Here is a 22,437-nt window from a genome sequence, read left to right on the forward strand (position 1 = left end):
ATTTTTTGACCAGCAAAATGGTCCGGAGCTTAAAGCGGGAGTTCACCCATTTATTAAATTTTTTTATTTTTCCCTTAGATTCCTGCTCGTTTTGTCTAGGGGAATCGGCTATTTGTTTTAAAATATGAGCCGTACTTACCGTTTTCGAGATGCATCTTCTCAGCCGCTTCCGGGTATGGGCTGCGGGAGCGGGCGTTACTTCTTGATTGACAGTCTTCCGAGAGGCTTCCGACGGTCGCATCCATCACGTCACTCGTAGCCGAAAGAAGCCGAACGTCGGTGCGGCTCTATACTGCGCCTGCGCACCGACGTTCGGCTTCTTTCGGAAAATCGTGATGCGATAGATGCGACCGTCGGAAGCCTCTCGGAAGACTGTCAATCAAGAAGGAACGCCCATTCCCGAAGCCCATACCCGGAAGCGACGGAGAGGATGCATCTCGTAAACGGTAAGTACTGCTCATATTTTAAAATAAATAGCCGATTCCCCTAGAGAAAACGAGCAGGAAGCTAAGGGGAAAAAGTGCCCTCTAAGGGTGAACCCCCGCTTTAAGTGGTTAAATACCACCAAAATAAATCTCTATTTGTCGCCAAAAAATGTCATATGGTTACAGTGTTGTATGACCGCACAATTGTCATTCGAATTCTGACAGCGCTGAAAATTGGCCTGGGCAGGAAGGGGGTAAAAGTGCCCGGTATTGAAGATGCCAACTCCTCTGGTATAGTACCCCCCAGTAACAAGGTTGATCCTGACTAAGGATGAGCTCCAGCGTGTTCGCATGGTACACGTGCAGAGCCCGCCAGGAAGTGTGCACGGCGCTGCGCTAATCACAGCCAGGGAGACATTTCCCGATCTCTGCAGCCGAGCATCGGGAAATGTCTCCCTGGCTGTGATTAGCACAGCGCCGTGCACACTTCCTGACGGGCTCTGCACGTGTACTATGCGAACACGCCAGAGCTCATTCTTAATCCTGACCTTCCCTCCAGTTGCCATGCTTTTCCTTGCAGGTGGAATGTGTGAAAGTCTCTCTCTGCCCGCTCTCCTCTCACCATCACAATCATAAGTTGCATGCTGGATATTTCTGCCCAGATTGTCTAAGGCAGGGGTGTCAAAATCAATTTCATTGTGGGCCGCATCAACATTATGATTGTCCTCAAAAGGGCCGGTTGTATCTGTAAGATTAGATGTCCAGCGCATCCCCTCCCCTTACATTAGATGTCAAGAGCCCCCCCACCATCAGAAGTTGAGTCCCCCACTCTCCCTTACATCACAGTGTACCCCACTTTCCTTATGCTGCTGCTGGGAAGAAGCTGGATGCATTGCTTGAAAGCAGAAAGTAAGGGTCTGGATTGGACCAGATAAGGGCTGAATATCTCCTGCAGCTGCAGGAGAGGTGCGAGGGCCACATGAAATGGCCTGGAGGGCCGGATTCGGCAAGTGGGCCTTGTGTTTGACACCTGTGGTCTAAGGCAATGTTAAAGTGGAGGTTCACCCTAAAACAATTATCTAACATTACATCCAGCATACTAACGACATGTACAGTATGCTGGTATTTTTTCTCTTTCGTTCATAGACGGACACAGCCTCCATTGACCTTAGGGTTATGCTTCTTCCTACCAGGAGATTTAGGCAGAATTCTACAGCACTTAAGGTGTTAAAAACTTTCCTTCATGCCGCTCCTCCCAGGGGGCGTGGCTCCCCCAGGCATAACCCACACCCTGCTTTAGCAGCCTCAGTTTGTTTTCTGCCTAACGACAGGAGGTCAAGGCTCTCTCTGGAGTTCCTGGACTCGAGTTTTTTTCTGGCGATTTTTCTCGCTTTTTTATTATTTTGTTCCTGCATTTTGAATCCTGCGATTCTTCTATCAACAGCCGACTGGGTGACAGGCTGGGTCCTCGACTCTTGTAGTCCCCCCATGTTCGGCCTTCGAGCGTGTGCCGGCCCTCAGCTCAGCTTTGGGACGTCCACGACAGGCCCCATTGCTCCAGGGGCGGCCGGGGAACTTCGGTTCTAGGGCACACATATGACCGGTCTCTATGGCTTTGTCACAGTGTGTCTGGCCGACAGCCATGCCGTTTACGGACGTTGGTTCTGTCTGGGATACCTCCAGCCGGGTAGTCGCAGGACGGGTAACGCCCCCTCCCTGAAGCCTGCTTCTGGGGATGACACAGAATCGCTGTTTTTTTCTGGTTCTGTTATGTCAGAGGCTGCGGGTTTTAACCCTTATGGATAGTGAGGATGACTCTGCTGCAGTCAGTTGCTGGCAAGAATTTGTTGGAGCTCTTGTTTCTGCGGTGCGCGAGACTCTAAAAATTGAGGATGTGGCGGAGACACCTCCGTGTCAGTACCAGCAGACTACCACGCACCGCTGAAGGGTTTCCTTGTGTTCCTTATTTGGACTATATGTTATACAAGGAATGGGATGCACCGCAAAAAGTTTGTCAAAAAAACTTTGCAACCCGTTACCCCCTTGAGGGGGGCTTTAAAAAAAAAAAAAAACAACAAAGTAGGTCTCTCCTCCGCCAGTGGATCCCCCCCGTGTCCAGACTGCGCATGGCCACCACGTTGCCTGTGGAAGGGGCTCCTGCATTTCAGGATCCCGCTGATAGGAGAGTGGAGGCCGCGGCCCGCTCCCTATTCACGGTGGTGGGTTCGGTGGTGAGGCCGGCTCTGGCCGGGGCCCTGGTCAGGCCCCGACTTAAAGGGCGAAGCTCCTGCTGCAGGAGCTGGAAGAAGGACCTCTAAGGTGGCCTTGGTGATGGCCGTTAAGGGTGAACGGTCCTTTTGGGTCTTCCCTGACTGGCATCATTGAGGATGCCACGGGTGGTAAGCGCATGCTGTTCCCACAGTCTGGGAAGGGCTAGGGACCTCGCCCTGTACAAGGACCCTCCTTGCCTACCTCCGAGCGTTTTTTCGCTCGCCCTGTGCAGTGGGGGTAGGTCTACATGGTGCTTGAATCTCCGCTGCGGGGTAGCAGCGCACCTGATACCGCATGCCTAACAAGTCTGCGGACATACCTGCTTCCGCCTGAAGGTCTGCTCCCGCCCGTGTCTCGGGGGGGAGACTGGCTTCGCATTGCGAAGTGTTTTCCTTGGGGTACAAGATTGAGTTTCTGTCTTGTCTGCCAAACAGGTTTTTTCCCTCCGGCTTCTGGCCTCCTCCGGTTCGCCGGTTGACTCCGTCAGGGGCTGTCCAGGATCTTCTGGTCAGGGGAGTGATTGTGCCAGTTCCCTCGTTGGAACGGTCTCTGGGTTTTACTCCATTCTGTTTGTGTCCCCACGGAGGATGGGGCCCGGTCGATCCTGGGCCTCAAGTCCCTCGTTTTGTTTTGTCAAGGTGGTGTCGATTCGCTTGGTAATAGCGGCACTTCATCAGGGGGATTTTCTGGCATCCTTGGATGTCATGAACGTGTACCTGCATATCCTCAAACCACCAGAGATTCTGTGCTTTGCGGTCGGGGGGGGCCATTTTCAATGGTGTCCTTCCCATTCAGCGGGTTTTCGCCAAGGTGCTCGTCCCGATACTGGCCCGGCTGTGACAGCGGGGGTTTGTTATCATGGGATGTCTGGACATCATTCTCCTACGAGCTTCTTCGAGCTCTGCATTGGTGGAGCCGTGTCTATCACGTGTCAGGCTCTCCAAGTGTTTGGCTGGTTTCTGGATTGTCCTGAAATCAGGGTTGATTCCGTCTCAGGGATACCTGGGACTGGTCCTGGATTCCTCCGGGGCGGGAGTGTTTTTCTCCTAGCGGAAAAACTTCAGACTCTGATATTTGCTGTGCAGTAGTTGCAGACCCAGAAGCGGTCATCTCTGCGATTCTGCAGGAAGGTTCTGGGTCAGTTGGTAGCCTCTTTCGAGGCGGTTCCATATGCCCAATTCCACGCCAGGGTACTACGGAGGGAACTGCTGTCACGATGGGACTAGCTTCCGTCATCTCTGGATTACCAGATTCAGTTGAGTCATCTGATCATGTCTCCCCTGGTGTGGTGGCTGGCGTTTCCGGTGCTTCGGGCCGGAAAGTCATTTTTCTGCAGGCCACTGGACAGTGGTCACGACGGATGCCAGCCTCTCCGGTTGGGGAGGGGCGCTTGGGGCACCCAGTCAGCCCAGGGGCACTGGACTCAGGTGGAGTCCTGCCTACTGATCAACGTTCTGGAGCTCCGAGCAATCAAGCTTTGCCTTGCCAGGTGGTCCCTGGATCTACAGGGCCGACCGGTCAGGATCCTGTCCGTTAACACCACGTCCGTGGCGTAGGTTGATCATCAGGGAGGCACACGGAGTTCTGTTGCAGCGACGGGGGTCGCGCGCATCCTTTCGGTGGGCCGAAGGGTCCGTTCCGGGTCTATCGGCTGGGTACATTCCGGGAATACGGAATTGGCTAGCCGACTACCTAAGTCGCACTGCACTGGGCCAAGGAGAGTGGTCTCTCCACCCGCAGGTGTTTCGGGGTCTGTGCCGAAAGTGGGGCACTCCGGACGTGGACCTTCTAGCGTCCCGTCTCTATCGGTAGGTGCCACGGTTCGTGACCAGGTTTAAGGACCCGTGGGCGGATGCGTCAGGCGCGTTGGTGGCTCCTTGGGGTCGCTGTTGCCTACTTTACACCTTCCCTCCTCGCAAGCTTCTTCCTCGCCTGCTGCGCAGAGTAGAAGCTGTAGGGATTCTATCGGTCCTGATTGCCCCAGATTGGCCGCGTCGCTTCTGGTACGCGGACCAGGTGCGTCTGCTGGCAGACGCCCCCTAGCGTCTTCCCCTGGGAATTGATTTTCTGTTACAGGGTCCGATCTTCCACCCTGTTTCACAGCCATCGGCCTTAGCGGCGTGGCTGTTGAGAGCCAGGGGCTTAAGGACCAAGGCCTATTGGGCTTGGTGGTCTCTACCGTGCTGCCTGCATGGAAGGCTACCTCACGTAGGTTTTTTCCTCATACATGGAAGGCCTACTTCTCTGTGTGTGGGGAGATGAACTGGCACTCTCGTACATGCGTTGTGTACAGGATTCTGCTGTCTTTGCAGCAGGGAGTGGTTCAGGCTCTCGCCTTACGTACGGTTAGGAGCCAGATTTCTGCTCTGGCTGTTTTTACTTGCAGCGACCCTTGGCATCGCACTCCTGGGTGCGTGCGTTGGGTCAGGGGGTCTGGCAGGTGGCCCCTCCGGGGCGCCCTCCATTACCCCCATGGGACTTGAATTTAGTCCTTTCAGTGCTTCGGGATGCTCCCTTTGAGGACATTCAGGAGGTTTTTTGTTTATTGTCACAAAAGGTGATTTTATTTCTGGTAGCAATTACCTCGATCAGACGGGTGTCTGTCTGTTCTGGCGGCCTTGTCTTGCAAGGCTCCCTGCTTGGTCACCCGTAAGGATGAGGTGGTGCTGCGGCCGCAGCCGTTTTTTCTCCCTAAGGTCGTTTCGGCTTTTCACTTGGATGTGGACATTGTTCTTCCATCCTTATGTCCTCAGCCGAAGAACCCGAAGGAGGCCACTTTACATTCTTTGGATGTGGTTCGGGCCCTTCGAGTTTACTTGTCGGCGACAGCTCCGTTCCGGAAGTCGGACTCGCTGTTCGTGTCTGTGTCCGGTCCCAGTGAGGGCCTGGCAGTCTCGTCGGCCACCATTTCCAGGTGGATCCGACAGGTTGTGCTTCAGGCCTATGCCCTGAAGGGCGGGCGCCCCCCTTTCGGGTCATGGCGCATTCGACCAGGGCGATCGGGGCCTCTTGGGCTTTCCGACACCAAGCCTCTGTGTTACAGGTGTGTAAGGCTGCGACCTGGTCGTCGGTCCACGCTTTTTCAAAGTTTTATATGGTGGATGTGAGTGCATCTTCTGATGCCTCCTTCGGCCGCAGGGTGTTACAGGCGGCAGTTTACGGTTGGAGTTCCTCCGTTGAGTAACTCCGGTTTTTGTTTGGGGTGTAACCTGTTTTTGCTGTGTTATTTTTCCCACCCCTCGAATTTTTTGACACTGCTTGGGGACGTCCCTAAGGTCAATGAAGGCTGTGTCCGTCTATGAACGAAAGACAAAAAAGGATTTTTGTACTCCCCGTAAAATCCATTTCTTTTGAGTTCATAGACGGACACAGCACCCACCCCTCCTTTGTTTGTACTGCTTGTTACGAACTGAGGCTGCTAAAGCAGAGTGTGGGTTATGCCTGGGGGAGCCACGCCCCCTGGGAGGAGCGGCATGAAGGAAAGTTTTTAACACCTTAAGTGCTGTAGAATTCTGCCTAAATCTCCTGGTAGGAAAAAGCATAACCCTAAGGTCAATGAAGGCTGTGTCCGTCTATGAACTCAAAGAAATGGATTTTACGGTGAGTACAAAAATCTTTTTTTTTCCGCCGTACATACCGTTATATTGTTGTTTTCCCCCCCGGCTTCCGGGTTCTGATTCCTGCGGGACTGGGCGTTCCTATCCCTGGGTTAGATGATTGACGTCTGGTGAAAAACTTCCCACGGCGCACAAGGCGTGTCACCAGTTTTCCGTAAATAGCCGACCTGCGAGTCGGCTCTATATGGCGCCTGCGCAGTCAGCTCTACACTGCGGGAATTATTGCTCTCGCTCCAACGTTTGTGTCAATACCTCACATGTGTGATGTGATCACCGTTTACATATGCGTGCGTAACGTACAAGTTCATATTTGCGCATAAGTACAGTGGACGGGGAGCGTTACATTTTAACATTTTTATTCATTTTATACAAACATTTTTTGTATCAACTTTATTGCTATCACAAAGAATTTAAAACAACAAGGTCCACTTTATGGAGAGATAAGGGGCCCCCAAACCTCTCCACCCCCCAATGTAGCCGATCACACACAGATCAGTCGGATCAGCTGCTTTCCTGGCCACTAGGTAAACAAAGAGGCGGAGCTGGAAGCAGACTGAGCGCGCGAGAAAGCGAGCGCGCAAGAGAGAGCGAGCGCGCAAAAGAGAGAGCGAGCGCGCAAGAGAGAGCGAGCGGGAAAGAGAGAGCGAGCGGGAAAGAGAGAGCGAGCGGGAAAGAGAGAGCGAGCGGGAAAGAGAGAGCGAGCGGGAAAGAGAGAGCGAGCGGGAAAGAGAGAGCGGGAAAGAGAGAGAGAGAAGAGAGAAAGCGAGAAAGAGAGAGAAAGAGCAAGAGAAAGCGAGCGAGCAAAATCGAGAGAGAGAGCGCGAGAGAGAGCGAGAAAGAGAGAGCGAGAAAGAGAGCGCGAGAAAGAGAGAAAGCGAGAGAAAGAGAGAGAGCGAGAGAAAGAGAGAGAGCGAGAAAGCGCGAGAGAAAGCGCGAGAGAGAGAAAGCGCGAGAGAGCGAGAAAGGGAGAGAGAGCGAGAAAGACGTCAGTTCCTCTCTCTGTACAGGGCAGCCATCACCACCAGCCGCATCGCTCCCGGTCTCTGCGATGGGACGGTAGAGCCCGGGGAAGGCGGCGGCCATGGAAGGGGAGATGGGACCACCTTCTGCCACTCAGATCACTTCTGCCTTACAGGCCATCACCACCAGCCGCATATACATTTGCTATACAATAGGAATAGGAAATCATGGAAACTCGAATGATTTTTTCCACAACCATTTATTCATAAAGTTTACAGTCCATATAAAAAGATTATAGCGATGTGATTGGTTGTGTAACCATAAAATGTCCATCCACAAATGGAAGTGGATTAGAAGCAAAATCCAGCAGGAGCTCCAGAGTATATAAGAGAAGAGAGGCGCCTCTGAGTGTAGCAATATGGTTACATTTAATGAAGGTACAACATTTAGCAACTCACATGGTTGATGATTAAAAAAGGCAAATCTAAGTATTCAGGCATCCGGGATAAAACTCTCCACATAGACGGTCCTCCGCACCGCTATCAGTCTGTAATCGTGACTGGGAAGACTACCCTGCAGTAGAGCGATCTGAAAGTGAAGCTTAAACCGCCCGTGGAAGGGACGACATCAATGGTGGTGCGGAAGACGGTCCATGTGGATCGCTTTACCCCGGATCCCTCCATACTTAGATGTGCCTGTTTTAATCATCAACCATGTGAGTTGCTAAATGTTGTACCTTCATTAAATGTAACCATATTGCTGCACTTAGAGGCTCCTCTCTTCTATTTTATACTCAGCTGTGACATGACGCTACTCTTATATCAAGACATCGCTTGTATATCAAGGCAAAATTTATTAGAAAATGTTGCTCGTCTTGCAAAACGCTCTCAAACCAAGTTACTCTCAAACCAAGGTTTTACTGTATGGCTACAAATCCCCCCCTTTGTTTTACGGAGTTCATGACGGTGGAACTTCGTTCCTATCCAGTCACCACTGGCTTCACAGTCTTAGAATCTTCCTGTTGGCAATGCAGGTCACTGGCTGAAGAAGGAACCAATGAGCTGTTGCGAAACGCGTCCCGCCTCTATGACACACTTCCTGCCCTCTTCCTGGTTGTGTTCCATGCTGGTTTCCCAGTCTTAGAATCTTCCTGCTGGCGATGGTTGCCCATTCCCCTGTACAGATTTCTAGTATGGGGGAACAATGTGGTCACTGTTGGCGATCCCCGACCATTCCTGTCCCAGGCTCTAATACCGGATGACCGTTTTACTCCTCCGCTCCTTCTTCTGTCTCCGGTGTCACATGTTCCGTACAGTCACAGGTTTCTGCTTGGCCTTAGTCTTAGGTTTTTCTGGTACATACAATGTAGAGAAGCGGCACTCCTCCATAGGCAAGCTTGAATTCTGCGTGAACCAGGGGTGCAAGTAACCGTTATAGAAATCCTTGGCTGACAGTTTCCTCTTCAGTTTCACAGTTCTGACTCCAACCCAGCCGTCCTGCCAACACACAGAGTTCACAGAGAGGTCAGGCACAGCTCAGAGCAAGACTGTATTAAAGGGGTGGTAAAAGGTACAATGCGGCATGAAAAGCTGACATCTGATTGGTTGATATGAGTATGTTGATGTACAAATGCTTAAAGGGGTTGTAAAGGTACCGTATTTATCGGCGTATACCGCGCACTTTTTTGCCCTGAAAATCAGGGTAAAATGACCAGTTACACTTACCGGTAGCTGTATTTCTGGTAAGTCTTACAGGACGGCACCCTGAGAGATGACTGGCTTCTCCTGACAGGAAACACAATCAAAAAGAGGTTAAAAACCCCGCCCCTTCCCGTGCTCCTCAGTTTGAGATAAAGTATGAACCCACCAGTGCACGGAAAAAACACCACAAAAAATATAATACAAACCAATAATGTATCACAAGGGTGGGAAGTAGGCCTGCCGTCCTGTAAGACTTACCAGAAATACAGCTACCGGTAAGTGTAACTGGTCATTTCTCTAGTCGTCTTCCAGGACGGCACCCTGAGAGAGAAGCAAGTAGCTTCAGGCCTACCTTAGGGCGGGACCACTGCTTGCAGGACCTTTCTCCCGAAAACCAAGTCCTGAGGTGACAGTAGGTCAACTCTATAATGTTTCAGGAACGTGTTCTGACTTGACCACGTCGCTGCTCTGCAAATCTGCTCCACCGAAGCTCCGGCCCTTTCTGCCCAGGAGGTTGCTAGTGATCGTGTGGAGTGTGCTTTAACATTAGGAGCTACCTTACCGGCTTGTACATAAGCTAAGGAAATTGTCTGCCTAATCCATCTTGAAATAGAGGCTCTGGACGCTTGAAGGCCTCTTTTCTGACCCGAAAAACAAATTAATAGATGAGTAGAACGTCTAAAGACCGTAACTCTTTCTAAGTAAGCTAATAGACATCGTCTAACATCCAGACAATGAAAGGAAGCTTCTCCTACATTCTGGGGATTTGAACAAAAAGAAGGTAGGATTACCTCCTGTGACCTATGAAACGTTGTCACTACTTTAGGAAGGTAAAGGGGGTCCTGACTTAGAACGACCCTGTCCTCAAATAAGCGAAAAAATGGCTCTTTAATGGAGAGCGCCTGCATATCACCTATCCTCTTGGCCGTCGTGATTGCCAAGAGGAAGGCGAATTTAAAGGTGAGTAACCTGATGGGGATAGTGTCAATTGGCTCAAACGGAGCCTTGGTAAGTTGGTTTAACACTAACGAAAGATCCCAGGGTGGAACCCTAGAGATCTGAACTGGGGACAACCTGTCTCTGGCTATAAGAAACCTCTTAACCAGGGGGTCCAGGGATAAACGTCTATCCAAAAAATATGACAAGGCTGCTACCTGAACCCTTAGTGTTCTTGTGGCTAACCCCTTGTCTACTCCATCTTGGAGAAAATCCAAGATGACCGAGGTCTCCTGCTGGGAAACCTGTCTCTCTGAGCACCAGCGAGAGAAGATACCCCAGGTCTTAGCGTATATACGCCTGGTGACTATCTTCCTACTGGCTAGAAGTGTGTCGATAACTCTCTCGGAGCAGCCCTTCTCCCTCAGGCTCCGCCTCTCAAGCACCAGGCCGTCAGCTTGAAGAAGTTGGGCTCTGGGTGATAAATCGGACCCTGACGAAGAAGGTCCGCCCGGACAGGGAGAAGTAGGGGAGGCGACACTGACCCTCGCTCTAGAGCGGGAAACCAGGCCCTCTTGGGCCACCAGGGTGTGACGAGAATGAACTTCCCTACTGCTAGATTTATCTTCTGCAGGACTCTCGGAATCAGGCTCAAAGGAGGGAAGGCATAGGCTAGCTGAAACCTCCATATCTGTGCCAATGCATCCACCCCCTCCGAGCCGCTTTCTCGGGAGAGAGAGAAGAACCTCTTCACCTTCCGGTTTTCCCTGCGGGCGAAGAGATCTATCTCTGGGCTGCCAAAGTGCTGGCATATTAGACTGAAAATCTCTGCATTTAGTTCCCATTCCCCCTGGAGAATGGGATGGCGACTTAAATAGTCTGCCTCCAGATTGAGGGTCCCTTTCAGGTGTACCGCCGAGAGCGAGATAACTCTCTGCTCGGCCCAGCCCAGGATCTCTAGGGACAAGTCTAGAAGGGTGCGAGATCTGGTGCCGCCCTGATGGTTGAGGAAGGCCACCGCGGTCGCATTGTCGGAAACGATTTGGACCTCTTGGTCCAAGACTCTGTCCTCGAATGCCTTCAGAGCCTCTCCGACCGCTAATAGCTCGCGGTAATTTGAAGAGGCCCCCTTCTGTCGTTGTCCCCAGGTACCCTGGGCACGGAGATCGTCCAGATGTGCGCCCCACCCCCATGAGCTGGCGTCCGTGGTGATCCTGACCGGATTGGTCTGGCCCCACGACAGACCTTGCTGTAGGTTCTGTGGGATGAGCCACCAGTCCAGTGAGAGCTTCACTGGTTCTGGGAGACTGACTCTGAGCTCTAGGGATTCCCTTCTTCCGTCCCAGGAGGAAAGAAGGAAAAATTGGAGGGGTCTGGAGTGGAGCTGAGCCCACGGGACTGCTGGAATACAGGAAGTCATTAGGCCTAGAACTCTCATGATGTCCCTGAAGGAGGACTCTGCTCCTTCTAACGTTGATCTGACCACTGACATGAGACCCCGGATCTTGTCGTTGGGTAAAAAGAGCTTCCTCTCCAAGGAATCTATCAGAAACCCTAGATAGAGTTTTTTCTGCTCTGGAAGGAGTGAGGATTTCTCCTTGTTGATGATCCAACCCAAGGACTCGAGGGTAGTCATCACAGTGGCCAGATCCGAAAGAAGGAGATCTTGACTTTGATTGTATAGTATCAAGTCGTCGAGATAGGGAACTATCGCTATCCCTTGTAGGTGCAGGAAAGCGATTGCCTCCGCCAGGACCTTGGTAAAGACCCTTGGACTGGAGGCCAGTCCGAAAGGAAGGGCAGCAAATTGCCAATGCTGTACGCCCTGGGTGGAGGCGATCGCAAACCTGAGGAACCTCTGATGACCCAAGAAGATTGGGACATGGAGGTACGCGTCTCTTAAATCGATGGTGACCATGAATACCTCTCTTAGTAGGAGCCTCCTGAGGCTGTAAATACTCTCCATTCGAAACCTCTTGTGGAGGAGGGAGGTATTCAGGGGTTTCAGATTGATAATCAATCGAAATTTGCCTGAAGGCTTGGGAACCACAAAGATGTGGGAGTACACTCCCGACCCTCTCTGGTACCCGGGGACTGGAACTATGACCCCCTGTTGTGCCAGTTCTGCGACATTTTGCAGAAGGCCTGCTGACTTGAGAGGGTCCTTGGGTAAGTGAGTCAAAATAAAGTTTGAAGGGGGAAGCTGACGGAACTCTAGTTTGTACCCCTCCCTTACGATTTGGAGAATATGGGGACTTTGAGTAATACTCTCCCACCTGGGAAGGAACTGGGAGAGTCTTCCCCCGACCTTCCCGTCATTTGGAGTCCTTGTCGCTGGGTTTTGGATTGGAAAAAAGGATACCTCCTTTTTGTTTTTCCTTCCCAGCACCCCAACGTCTGTTGTAAGGGGGCTTCTTCTCCGAGGAACGGTTCTTACCTCCAAACCCCCCCTGGGGGCCTCGAAAAAACTTTTTCTTGTTTTGTCTAGGTTTAGTAGGAAAACGCACCCCTTTCTCTGAGGACCTAGTCAGGGCCTGATCCAGGCCTGTCCTGAAGAGAAGGGAGCCCTCAAAGGGAAGACCACAAAGGCGGTTCTTAGATGCAAGGTCCCCATTCCACATCTTGACCCACACTGCTCTTCTGGCAGAGTTGAGGAGGGCTCCTGTCTTTGCGGTAGAACGTACCGTCTCTACTGAGGTGTCTGCTAAATAAGCTACTGCGCTCCCTATGAGCTGAAGGGATTCTAGAATCTCCTTAGAGTCTGAACCCTGGGACACATGTTCCATCAACTTGGAGATCCAAGAATTAGCATTCCTAGCAATACAGGCCGAAGCCAAGGCGGGGCTCAAGGCAGCCGCATTAGCTTCCCAGGCCCTACGCAAGGAGGTCTCTGCCCGCCGATCCATAGGATCCCTCAAGTTGCCTGTGTCCTCAAAGGAGAGGTCCGACTGTTTGGAAACTTGCGCGAGGGGAGCATCTAATCTAGGTATTTTAAAAAATTTAGATTCCTCCTCCTCTTTAAAGGGGCAACGTCGTTTCCAAGTCTTGTATCTTAAAAGCTTTTTCTCTGGTTCTGCCCACTCCCTGAGGATGATATCCTTAAGGGACTGGTGTACCGGAATAGCTTTGGCCTGAGGTTTAGACAGGCCTTGGTATAACCTATCTTGTGTGGAAATTTCTTCCGCAGGCTGTGGAATCTCCTCGGAGGCGTACACTGCCTCAAGGAGACCTTCCATGTCGTCGGCAGCAAAGACATATCTGCCTGTCCTAGTATCCTCATTTTCTTCCTCCGCCTGACCAACAGAACCTTCCTCCTGAGGAGGAATTTCTGAATCTTCAGAGTCAGATACTAAGGAACCAAGGGATTCCTGGCGGACTCTAAAAATCTGCGAAGAGGAACTTTCTTGGGAAGAGGGCCCTGCGATGGGGGTTTCAGGCTCTTTGCTCTTTAAAGACACATGAAATTCTTTGAGAGTAGAGAGCATCTCAGACTGGACCTCAAGAAATCCTTTCAGAATTTCAGAGGTCTCCTTCCCTGCTAATTTAACGATACATTTAGCACAAAAAGGTTTGGAATAATCTGAAGGTAACTTGCAACTACAATAGCCACATTTTTTGGAGCGACTAGTGTCCTTAGCTGAACGGCTAGCACCCCCCTGGGCAACAAGATCCTCTCCTAGAAAGGAAAGGATACACAGGCATGTATGTAAATACTAGGGAACAACTACTGGGTCCCAGCCCACCATACCTGTATCCAGGAAGACTCACCCCCTGTGGTCTCCTCCGCAGCCGGGGCCGTAGACGACCGGACCTCTCGCTCCATCGCGTGAGGATGAAGGCGCCGCTCTCTCTCGGCTGCTGCTGCCCTTTCGTGTGTCTCCGGTGCCGTGGGAAGCCGAGACTGGCGTGTTGGAGCTGCAGCGCGCCATCTTTGCTGAGCCGACCCGGAAGTGACACGCGCCGCGCGTGTGACGTCATTGCCCTGCGCCGCCGGCTCTGAGAGACGCCGGTTTTGGCGCCAAATTCGAAAACGGCAATGAACGCTCCAGGGAATCCAGGACGCCGCACAGAAGGCCCCCACCACCGGAGAGAGCCTGACCCACAGACCTCCAAGGTAAGGGGAAAGCTCAGAGAGAGAGAGTGGATCAGCCCCTGGAGCTCCAGAATAGCCACCTATCCCCAGGAGACTCCAGCACTCAGGGGGGTTCTTCAACCCACATAGTGAGGCCCCCCTGAGCAAGAAGGGACCCCCTAGGAATGGAAATCTTCGCTAAACCCAAAGGCTACCCAGTGCCTGCGGTTCAGTTCCCAGGGGGGGACCACCAGCCCCAGGCCTTAGGTCAAAAAAAAATAAACGTTTCGCTGTGGGGAAACACAATCAAGAACTGAGGAGCACGGGAAGGGGCGGGGTTTTTAACCTCTTTTTGATTGTGTTTCCTGTCAGGAGAAGCCAGTCATCTCTCAGGGTGCCGTCCTGGAAGACGACTAGAGAAATCGTGGGTGCGCGGTATACACCGATACCCGCGCCAACATATACCGAGCGCAGTACACTCGGATATAATCGGGCAGTCTCGGCTCCTTCCGCGCTCACGTCCTGGACGTACAGGACGTCAGCGCGGGTAGCCGAGCATTGCCGACAATACACGAGTGTACTGCGCTCAGTATATGTCGGCGCAGTATTCAAACTCTGCGCGGGAAAGGAGCGGGGAGGACGCCGCACCCGCCGAAGAGGACACCCGACCCGCTGAAGAGGACACCCGAAGCCACAGAAGGACGCCGGACCCGACGAGGCCGCCGATGGACGCCGCGCAAGACACCAAAACAGTAAGTACAAAAAAACAAAAACTGTTTTTTTCCACAGGATTGGGGGCCACTTTAGGGGTGCGCGGTATACGCGGGAGCGCGTTATATCGCGATAAATACGGTAATTTTTTTCCCCCTAAATATCTTCCTTTACCTTAGTGCAGTCCTCCTTCACTTACCTCATCCTTCCATTTTGCTTTTAAATGTCTTTATTTCTTCTGAGAAATCCTCACTTCCTGTTCTTCTGTCTGTAACTCCACACAGTAATGCGAGGATTTCTCCCTGGTGTGGAGTGTCGTGCTCACCCCCTCCCTAGGACTACAGGAGAGTCAGGACACCCACCAACACACAGCTCCTTTCTCTATCTGCAACCTAGAGCGTCCTGACTCTCCCGTAGTCCAGGGGAGGGGGTGAGCACGGCACTCCACACCAGGGAGAAAGCCTCGCATTACTGTGTGGAGTTACAGACAGAAGAACAGGAAGTGAGGATTTCTCAGAAGAAATAAGGACATTTAACCACTTAACACCCGGACCATATTGCTGGTCAAAGACCGGAGCACTTTTTGCGATTCGGCACTGCGTGGCTTTAACTGACAATTGCGCGGTCGTGCGACGCGGCTCCCAAACAAAATTGGCGTCCTTTTTTCCCCACAAATAGAGATTTATTTTGGTGGTATTTCATGCGGTTTTTATTTTTTGCGCTATAAACAAAAATAGAGCGAGAATTTTGAAAAAAAATAATATTTTTTACTTTTTTGCTATAATAAATATCCCCCAAAAATATATAAAAAAAAAAAAAGTTTAGGCCAATACGTATTCTTCTACATATTTTTGGTAAAAAAAATAAAAATCGCAATAAGCGTTTATCGATTGGTTTGCGCAAAATTTATAGCGTTTACAAAATAGGGTATAGTTTTATTGCATTTTTATTATTATTTTTTTTTACCACCAATGGCGGCGATCAGCGATTTTTTTCATGACTGCGACATTATGGCGGACGCTTCGGACAATTTTGACACATTTTTGGGACCATTGTCATTTTCACAGCAAAAAATGCATTAAAAATACATTGCTTACTGTGAAAATGACAATTGCAGTTTGGGAGTTAACCTCTAGGGGGTGCTGAAGGGGGTTATGTGTGACCTCATATGTGTTTCTAACTGTAGGTGTGACGTCATCGATTGTGATTCCCTATATCAGGGAACACACTATCGATGACGGCGCCACAGTGAAGAACGGGGAAGCTGTGTTTACACTCACCTCTCCTCGTTCTTCAGCTCCGGGGACAGATGGCGGGACTCCAGTGGCGATCGGGTCCGCGGGTCCCGCGGCCATGGTCACGGAGCTTCGGACCGGGTCGCGCGCGTGCACGGCTGGGCTTAAAGGGAAACGTACATATACGTTGATGTGCCCAGCTGTGCCATTCTGCCGACGTAAATTGGCGTGAAGGGGTCCTTAAGTGGTTAAATGTCCTTATTTCTTCTGAGAAATCCTCACTTCCTGTTCTTCTGTCTGTAACTCCACACAGTAATGTGAGGCTTTCTCCCCGGTGTGGAGTGTCGTGCTCGCCCCCTCCCTTGGACTACAGGAGAGTCAGGACGCTTACTAACACACAGCTCCTTTATCTGTAACGTAGAGAGCGTCCTGACTCTCCTGTAGTCCAAGGGAGGGGGGCGAGCACAACACTCCACACCAGGGAGAAAGCCTCGCATTACTGTGTGGAGTTACAGACAGAAGAACAGGAAGTGAGGATTTCTCAGAAGAAATAAGGACATTTAAAAGCAAAATGGAAGGATGAGGTAAGTGAAGGAGGACTGCACTAAGGTAAAGGAAGATATTTAGGGGGAAAAAATTACCTTTACAACCCCTTTAAGCATTTGTACATCAACATACTCATATCAACCAATCAGATGTCAGCTTTTCATGCTCTGACCTGGACAGAAAAGGCGACATGCTGACGTGTCATGGTATTATAATTGTGTAACGACAGGGAAATACCAAGCAGGCCAATCAGAGCTACAGATAAGCCCACCTTGCACCGTACCGCCAACATCTCCGGCCCAGGAAGATATCGAATCGCTCCAGGGAGTCTTGGAAAATCTGCAACCAAAAGAAATTAGTATTATAACTGAGGCACGAAACTACCTACCAGGTTTCTTATTTCATAGACTTATTCATTGACCACTTAAGGAGCCCTTCACGCCGATATATGTCAGCAGAATGACACGGCTGGGCACATCCACGTACCTGTACGTCGACCTTTAAGAGCCCAGCCGTGGGTCGCGAGCGGTGCGCTCGTGACCTAGTCCTGAGCTCCATGACCGCACCCGCGGGACCCGATCGCCGCTGGTGTCCCACGATCGGGTCACAGGAGCTGCGAATGGGGAGAGGTGAGTGTAAACAAACCTTCCCCGTTCTTTTCTGTGGCTTGTCAATGATCGTCTGTTCCCTGTCATAGGGAACGACGATCAGTGACGTCACATGTCCAGCTCCGCCTCCCTACAGTAAGAAACACGCATGAGGTCACACTTAACCCCCTTTAGTGCCCCCTAGTGGTTGACCCCTTCACTGCCAGTGTAATTTTCACAGCATTTTTCGCTGTGAAAATGACAATGGTCCCAAAAATGTGTCAAAAGTGTTCGATGTGTCCGCCATAATGTCGCAGTCACGAAAAAAAAAGAAAAAATTTGCTGATCACCGCCATTACTAGTAAAAAATAAAATAAAAATGCCATAAAACTATCCCCTATTTTGTAAACGCTATAACTTTTGTGCAAACCAAATCGATAAACGCTTATTGCGATTTTTTTTTTCACCAAAAATATGTAGAAGAATACGTATCGGCCTATACTGAGGAGAACATTTTTTTTATACATTTTTTGGGGGATATTTATTATAGCAAAAAAAAAATTTTTTTTTAATTGTCGCTCTATTTTTGTTTATAGCGCAAAAAATAAAAACGCAGAGGTGATCAAATACCACCAAAAGAAAGCTCTATTTGTGGGGGGAAAAAAATTACGCCAATTTGTTTGGGAGCCACGTCGCACGACCGCGCAATTGTCAGTTAAAGCGACGCAGTGCCGAATCGCAAAAAGGGGCAAGGTCCTTTACCTGCATAATGGTCCAGGGCCTAACCGGTTAAAAAGAGCGGTGATTCCAATACAATGCATCCAATAAGTATTCACAGAGCTTCACTTTTTCCACATTTTCTTATGTTACAGCCTTATTCCAAAATGGATTAAACTCATTATTTACCCCAAAAAAATTCCCCAGAATGACAACGTGAAAGAAGTTTTTTGAAATCTTTGCAAATTTATAAATAAAAAACACCCCATGTACATAAGTATTCACACCCTTTGCCATAACACTGAAAATTGGGCTCAGGTGCCTCCTGCTTCCACTGATCATCCCATAATATAAAACAAAAATATCCCATAGTTTGTAGACACCATAACTTTTGTGCAAACCAATTAATATACGCTTATTGGGGGAGGAGAAGGAGAAGAAGATGAAGATGAAGAAATATTAAGGCGCGTCACGACTTTCCGAAAGAAGCCTAACTGCGAGTCGGCTCTATACGGCGCCTGTGCACCGACTAGGAGCCGCGTAAAGCTGACTGCGCAGGTGCCGTATAGAGCCGGCTCGCGGTTCGGCTACTTTCGGAAACTCGTGACGCGCCTTATCCGCGGGGGGAAGTTTTTGTCAGTCAATCATCTGGGCGAAGTCCCAGAGGACATTTCGCCACTGCATAGAAACGCCCACTCCCGCGGGAGCGAGTACCCGGAAGCCGGGAGGAAAATAGCGATAATACCGTATGTACACCCCCCCCAAAATAAACAAAAAAAAAAAAAGGCATACTGTACATGTTTGAGCTATACAGAATGTAATGTTATATACTTGTTTTTTGGGTGAACCTCCGCTTGAAGGAGGACTGCACTAAGGTAAAGGAAGCTATTTAGGGAAAAAAAATTACCTTTACAACCCCTTTAAGTCTTAAAGCGGGGGTTCACCCGAAATTTTTTTTTTTAACATTAGATTGAGGCTAATTACGGGAAGCACAATCGGGTGTTTTTTTTTTTTAAATCAATGCCGTACTTACCGTTTTAGAGATAGATCTTCTCCACCGCTTCCTGGTCTGATCTTCGGGACTGGGCGTTCCTATTTGATTGACCGCCTTCTGACCGTCGCATACAGCGCGTCACAAGTTGCCGAACATCGGTGCGGCTCTATACGGCGCCTGCGCACCGACGTTCGGCTTCTTTCGGCAACTCGTGACGCGCTGTATGCGACGGTCAGAAGGCGGTCAATCAAATAGGAACGCCCAGTCCCGCAGACCATACCCGGAAGCGGCGGAGAACATCTATCTCTAAAACGGTAAGTACTGCATTCATTAAAAAAAAAAAAAAAAAAACACCCGATTGTGCCTCCCGTAATTAGCCTCAATCTAATGTAAAAAATTTGTTTTTCGGGTGAACCTCCACTTTAACATAAAATTGAGAAGGAAACATTTACTGAGAAAAGGTTCTTCAGCCTTTTACATCGCATACAATTCAGTCAACAAACCTGAACGGATTAAAGGACCCGGAACTTCTGTGAAACTGATCAGTTTAATAGGGGTTCCCATCCATGCTGCTTGTAGTTGTATCTACAACAAAAACAGGAATGCAATTATGTTTTGCAGGACACGCCTCATGTAATGTACAAAAAAAATCTTATTTCTGAAAAAAATATATACTTACTCGAGCCCCATCTCGATCCAGCGATGTGCATGAGAGCAGCGGCTCTCCTTGGTCTCTCTCTCTCCCCTCATTGGCTTACAGCACCGGGAACCATTGGCTCCTGCTGCTGTTCATCAAAGCCAAGGAGACATCGGGGGGGGCGGGGTCAAGCCACGCTCTGTACGTGAACAGACACACACACACAGAGCGCAGCTCGGGAGCAAGCCTGCTCAAGTTTCCCCATAGTGGGCTTGCTATTGAGGGCACCCGGTAGGGAGGAGGAGCCAGGTCTGCTGACAGGGAACCCAAAAAGAAGAGGATGGGGGCTGCTCTGTGCAAAATCATTACACAGAGCAGGTTTCTATCACGTTTTTTTTTGTTTTTTTTTAAACCTTTACAAATCACTTTAACATATATTTTCAATGCTTTATCTTTAAATCTACAGTGAGGGTGAAATAATTATTTGATCCCCTGCAGATTGTGTAAGTTTTGCCCTCTTAGGGCTCTTTCACACGGAGCGCCCGTTCAGGTCCGCCTGCCAGTTTTTTAGGCGGACCTGAACGGGCGCTCCTTGCTCCTCCATGGAGCATCGGATGTCAGCGGTGACATGTCCGCCGACATCCGAACCGCTCCGATCCGCCAAAGTGTGACGCAGGAAAAACCTACTTTACCATCCGTCTGGCGGATCGGGTGAACAAAGACAGACGGTCCGTGTTCATCCCATCCCCCCCATAGGGGAGAGCGGAGAAAAGACAGGGCGGTCCCTGCACAGTGTGCGGGGACCCCCCTGTCATCCGCCGGCTCAGCGGGGATCAACGGAGCGATCCCCGCTGAGCAAGCGGAGCTTCATGGGGCGGATCATTACTGATCTGCCCTGTGTGAAAGGGGCCTTACAAAGAGATGAAGGGTCTATCATTTTTATCATAGGTGTGTTTTAAATGATAGAGACAGAATATTAACCAAAAAAACACATAAAACAAATGCTATAAATTAGGTTGCAGTTCGGTGAGTAAAATAAGTATTTGATCCCCTTACTACTTGGTGGAGAAACCCTTGTTGGGAAGCACAGAGGTCAGACGTTTCTTGTAGTTGGTTACCAGATTTTCACACATCTCAGGAGGGATTTTGGTCCTCTCTTCTTTACAGATCTTCTCTAAATCTTTAAAGTGGAGGTTCACCCTAAGGCCCCTTTCAGACGTCCGCTCCGTCTGTCCGTTCATTACAAGTCCGTTAACGGACTTGTAATGAATCCCTATGGCGATGCGTCCGTTAGCGGATGGAGCATCCGCTAGCGTCCGCGTCAGTCGGGTTCCGCTTTTCCGAACGGAAGAAACCCTATTTTTCTTCCGTTCGGCGGAACGGACCGGATGCAGACGGACAGACGGACCGTCTGCATCCGGTCCCCCATAGGGGAGAGCGGAGGAGAGACAGGGCGGTCCCTGCACAGTGTGCGGGGACCGCCCTATCCGCCGACAGCTGAGCGGGGATCCCCGCTGAGCTTTGGCGGACACACGGAGCGGACCGAGAAACGGTCCGCTCCGTGTGAAAGAGCCCTAAAACAATTATATACCATTACATCCAGCATACTGATGACATGTACAGTATGCTGGTATTTTTTTTTTTTTTTGCCGTACATACCGTTTTATTCTTATTTTCCCCCCGGATTACGGGTTCTGGCTCCCGCGGGTGTGGGTGTTCCTATCCAGAGGTTAGATGATTGACGTCTGGTGAAAAACTTCACCTGGCGCATCACCAGTTTTCTGTAAATAGCCGACCTGCGAGTCGGCTCTATACGGCGCCTGCGCCCGCCGTGTAGAGCTAACTGCGCAGGCGCCGTATAGAGCCGACTCGCAGGTCGGCTATTTACAGAAAACTGGTGACTGCGAAATTATGGCGGACACATTTGTACACTTTTGACACATTTTTTGTGACCATTGTCATTTTCACAGCGAAAAGTGCTATAAAAATGCACCGATTACTGTGAAAATTACAATTGCAGTTTAGGAGTTAACCACTAGGGGGGGCTGTAGGGGTTAAGTGTGACCTCATGTGTGTTTCTAACTGTAGGGGGGCGGGCTGGACTTGTAACATCACTGATCGTCTTTCCCTATATCAGGGAACACACGATCAGTGACACTGCCACAGTGAAGAACGGGAAAGGTGTGTTTACACTCACCTCTCCCTGTTCTTCAGCTCCTGTGACCGATCGCGGGACACCGGCGGTGATTGGGTCTGCGGGTCCCGCTGCCGCAGTCCCGGGCGCGACCCACGGCTGGGCACTAAAGGTACAGGTACGTGCATGTGCCATTCTGCCAACGTATATCAGTGTTAGGCAGTCCTTAACCACTTAAGGACCCCCCCCCCCCCAGCACATTTACGTCGGCAGAATGGCACAGCTGGGCACAGGCACGTACAGGTATGTGCTGAGCTATTGTCCAGCCATGGGTCGCGGGCGCGCGCCCGCGACCCGGTCCGAAGCTCCGGGACCCGATCGCCGCTGGAGTCCCGCGATCGGTCCCTGGAGCTGAAGAACGGGGAGAGCCGCGTGTAAACACAGCTTCCCCATTCTTCACTGTGGCAGGAGCATCGATCCTGCGTTCCCTTTTATAGGGATTCACAATCGATGACGTCACACCTACAGCCACACCCCCCTACAGTTGTAAACACACTTGAGGTCACACATAACCCCTTCAGCGCCCCCTTGTGGTTAACTCCCAAACTGCAACTGTCATTTCCACAATAAACAATGCAATTTAAATGCATTTTTTGCTGTGAAAATGACAATGGTCCCAAAAATGTGTCAAAATTGTCCGAAGTGTCCGCCATAATGTCGCAGTCACGAAAAAAAATCACTGATCGCCGCCATTAGTAGTAAAAAAAAAAAAAATGTATAAAAATGCAATAAAACTATCCCCTATTTTGTAAACGCTATAAATTTTGCGCAAACCAACCGATAAACGCTTATTGCGATTTTTTTTTTACCAAAAATAGGTAGAAAAATACGTATC

General features: G+C 50.3%; 1 protein-coding gene across 3 annotated transcripts in view; it reads right to left on the bottom strand.

The window, feature by feature from the left end:
* Positions 1-8,145: 8,145 nt before the first annotated feature.
* MTFMT (mitochondrial methionyl-tRNA formyltransferase) overlaps positions 8,146-22,437 on the bottom strand; it is a 31,449-nt gene continuing 17,157 nt past the window's right edge. For all 3 annotated transcript variants that reach the window (XM_040342294.1, XM_040342292.1, XM_040342293.1), the window contains 3 exons: positions 19,275-19,356; positions 16,745-16,812; positions 8,146-8,769 (listed from right to left, as the gene is read on the bottom strand). In XM_040342294.1, the coding sequence (XP_040198228.1) occupies positions 8,572-8,769; positions 16,745-16,812; positions 19,275-19,356 (348 nt within the window). In that variant the 3' untranslated portion in view covers positions 8,146-8,571. The remainder of the gene's footprint in view (positions 8,770-16,744; positions 16,813-19,274; positions 19,357-22,437) is intronic.

This window comes from Rana temporaria, chromosome 3 (genome assembly GCF_905171775.1).
Source record: "Rana temporaria chromosome 3, aRanTem1.1, whole genome shotgun sequence".
Lineage (NCBI taxonomy): Eukaryota > Metazoa > Chordata > Amphibia > Anura > Ranidae > Rana > Rana temporaria.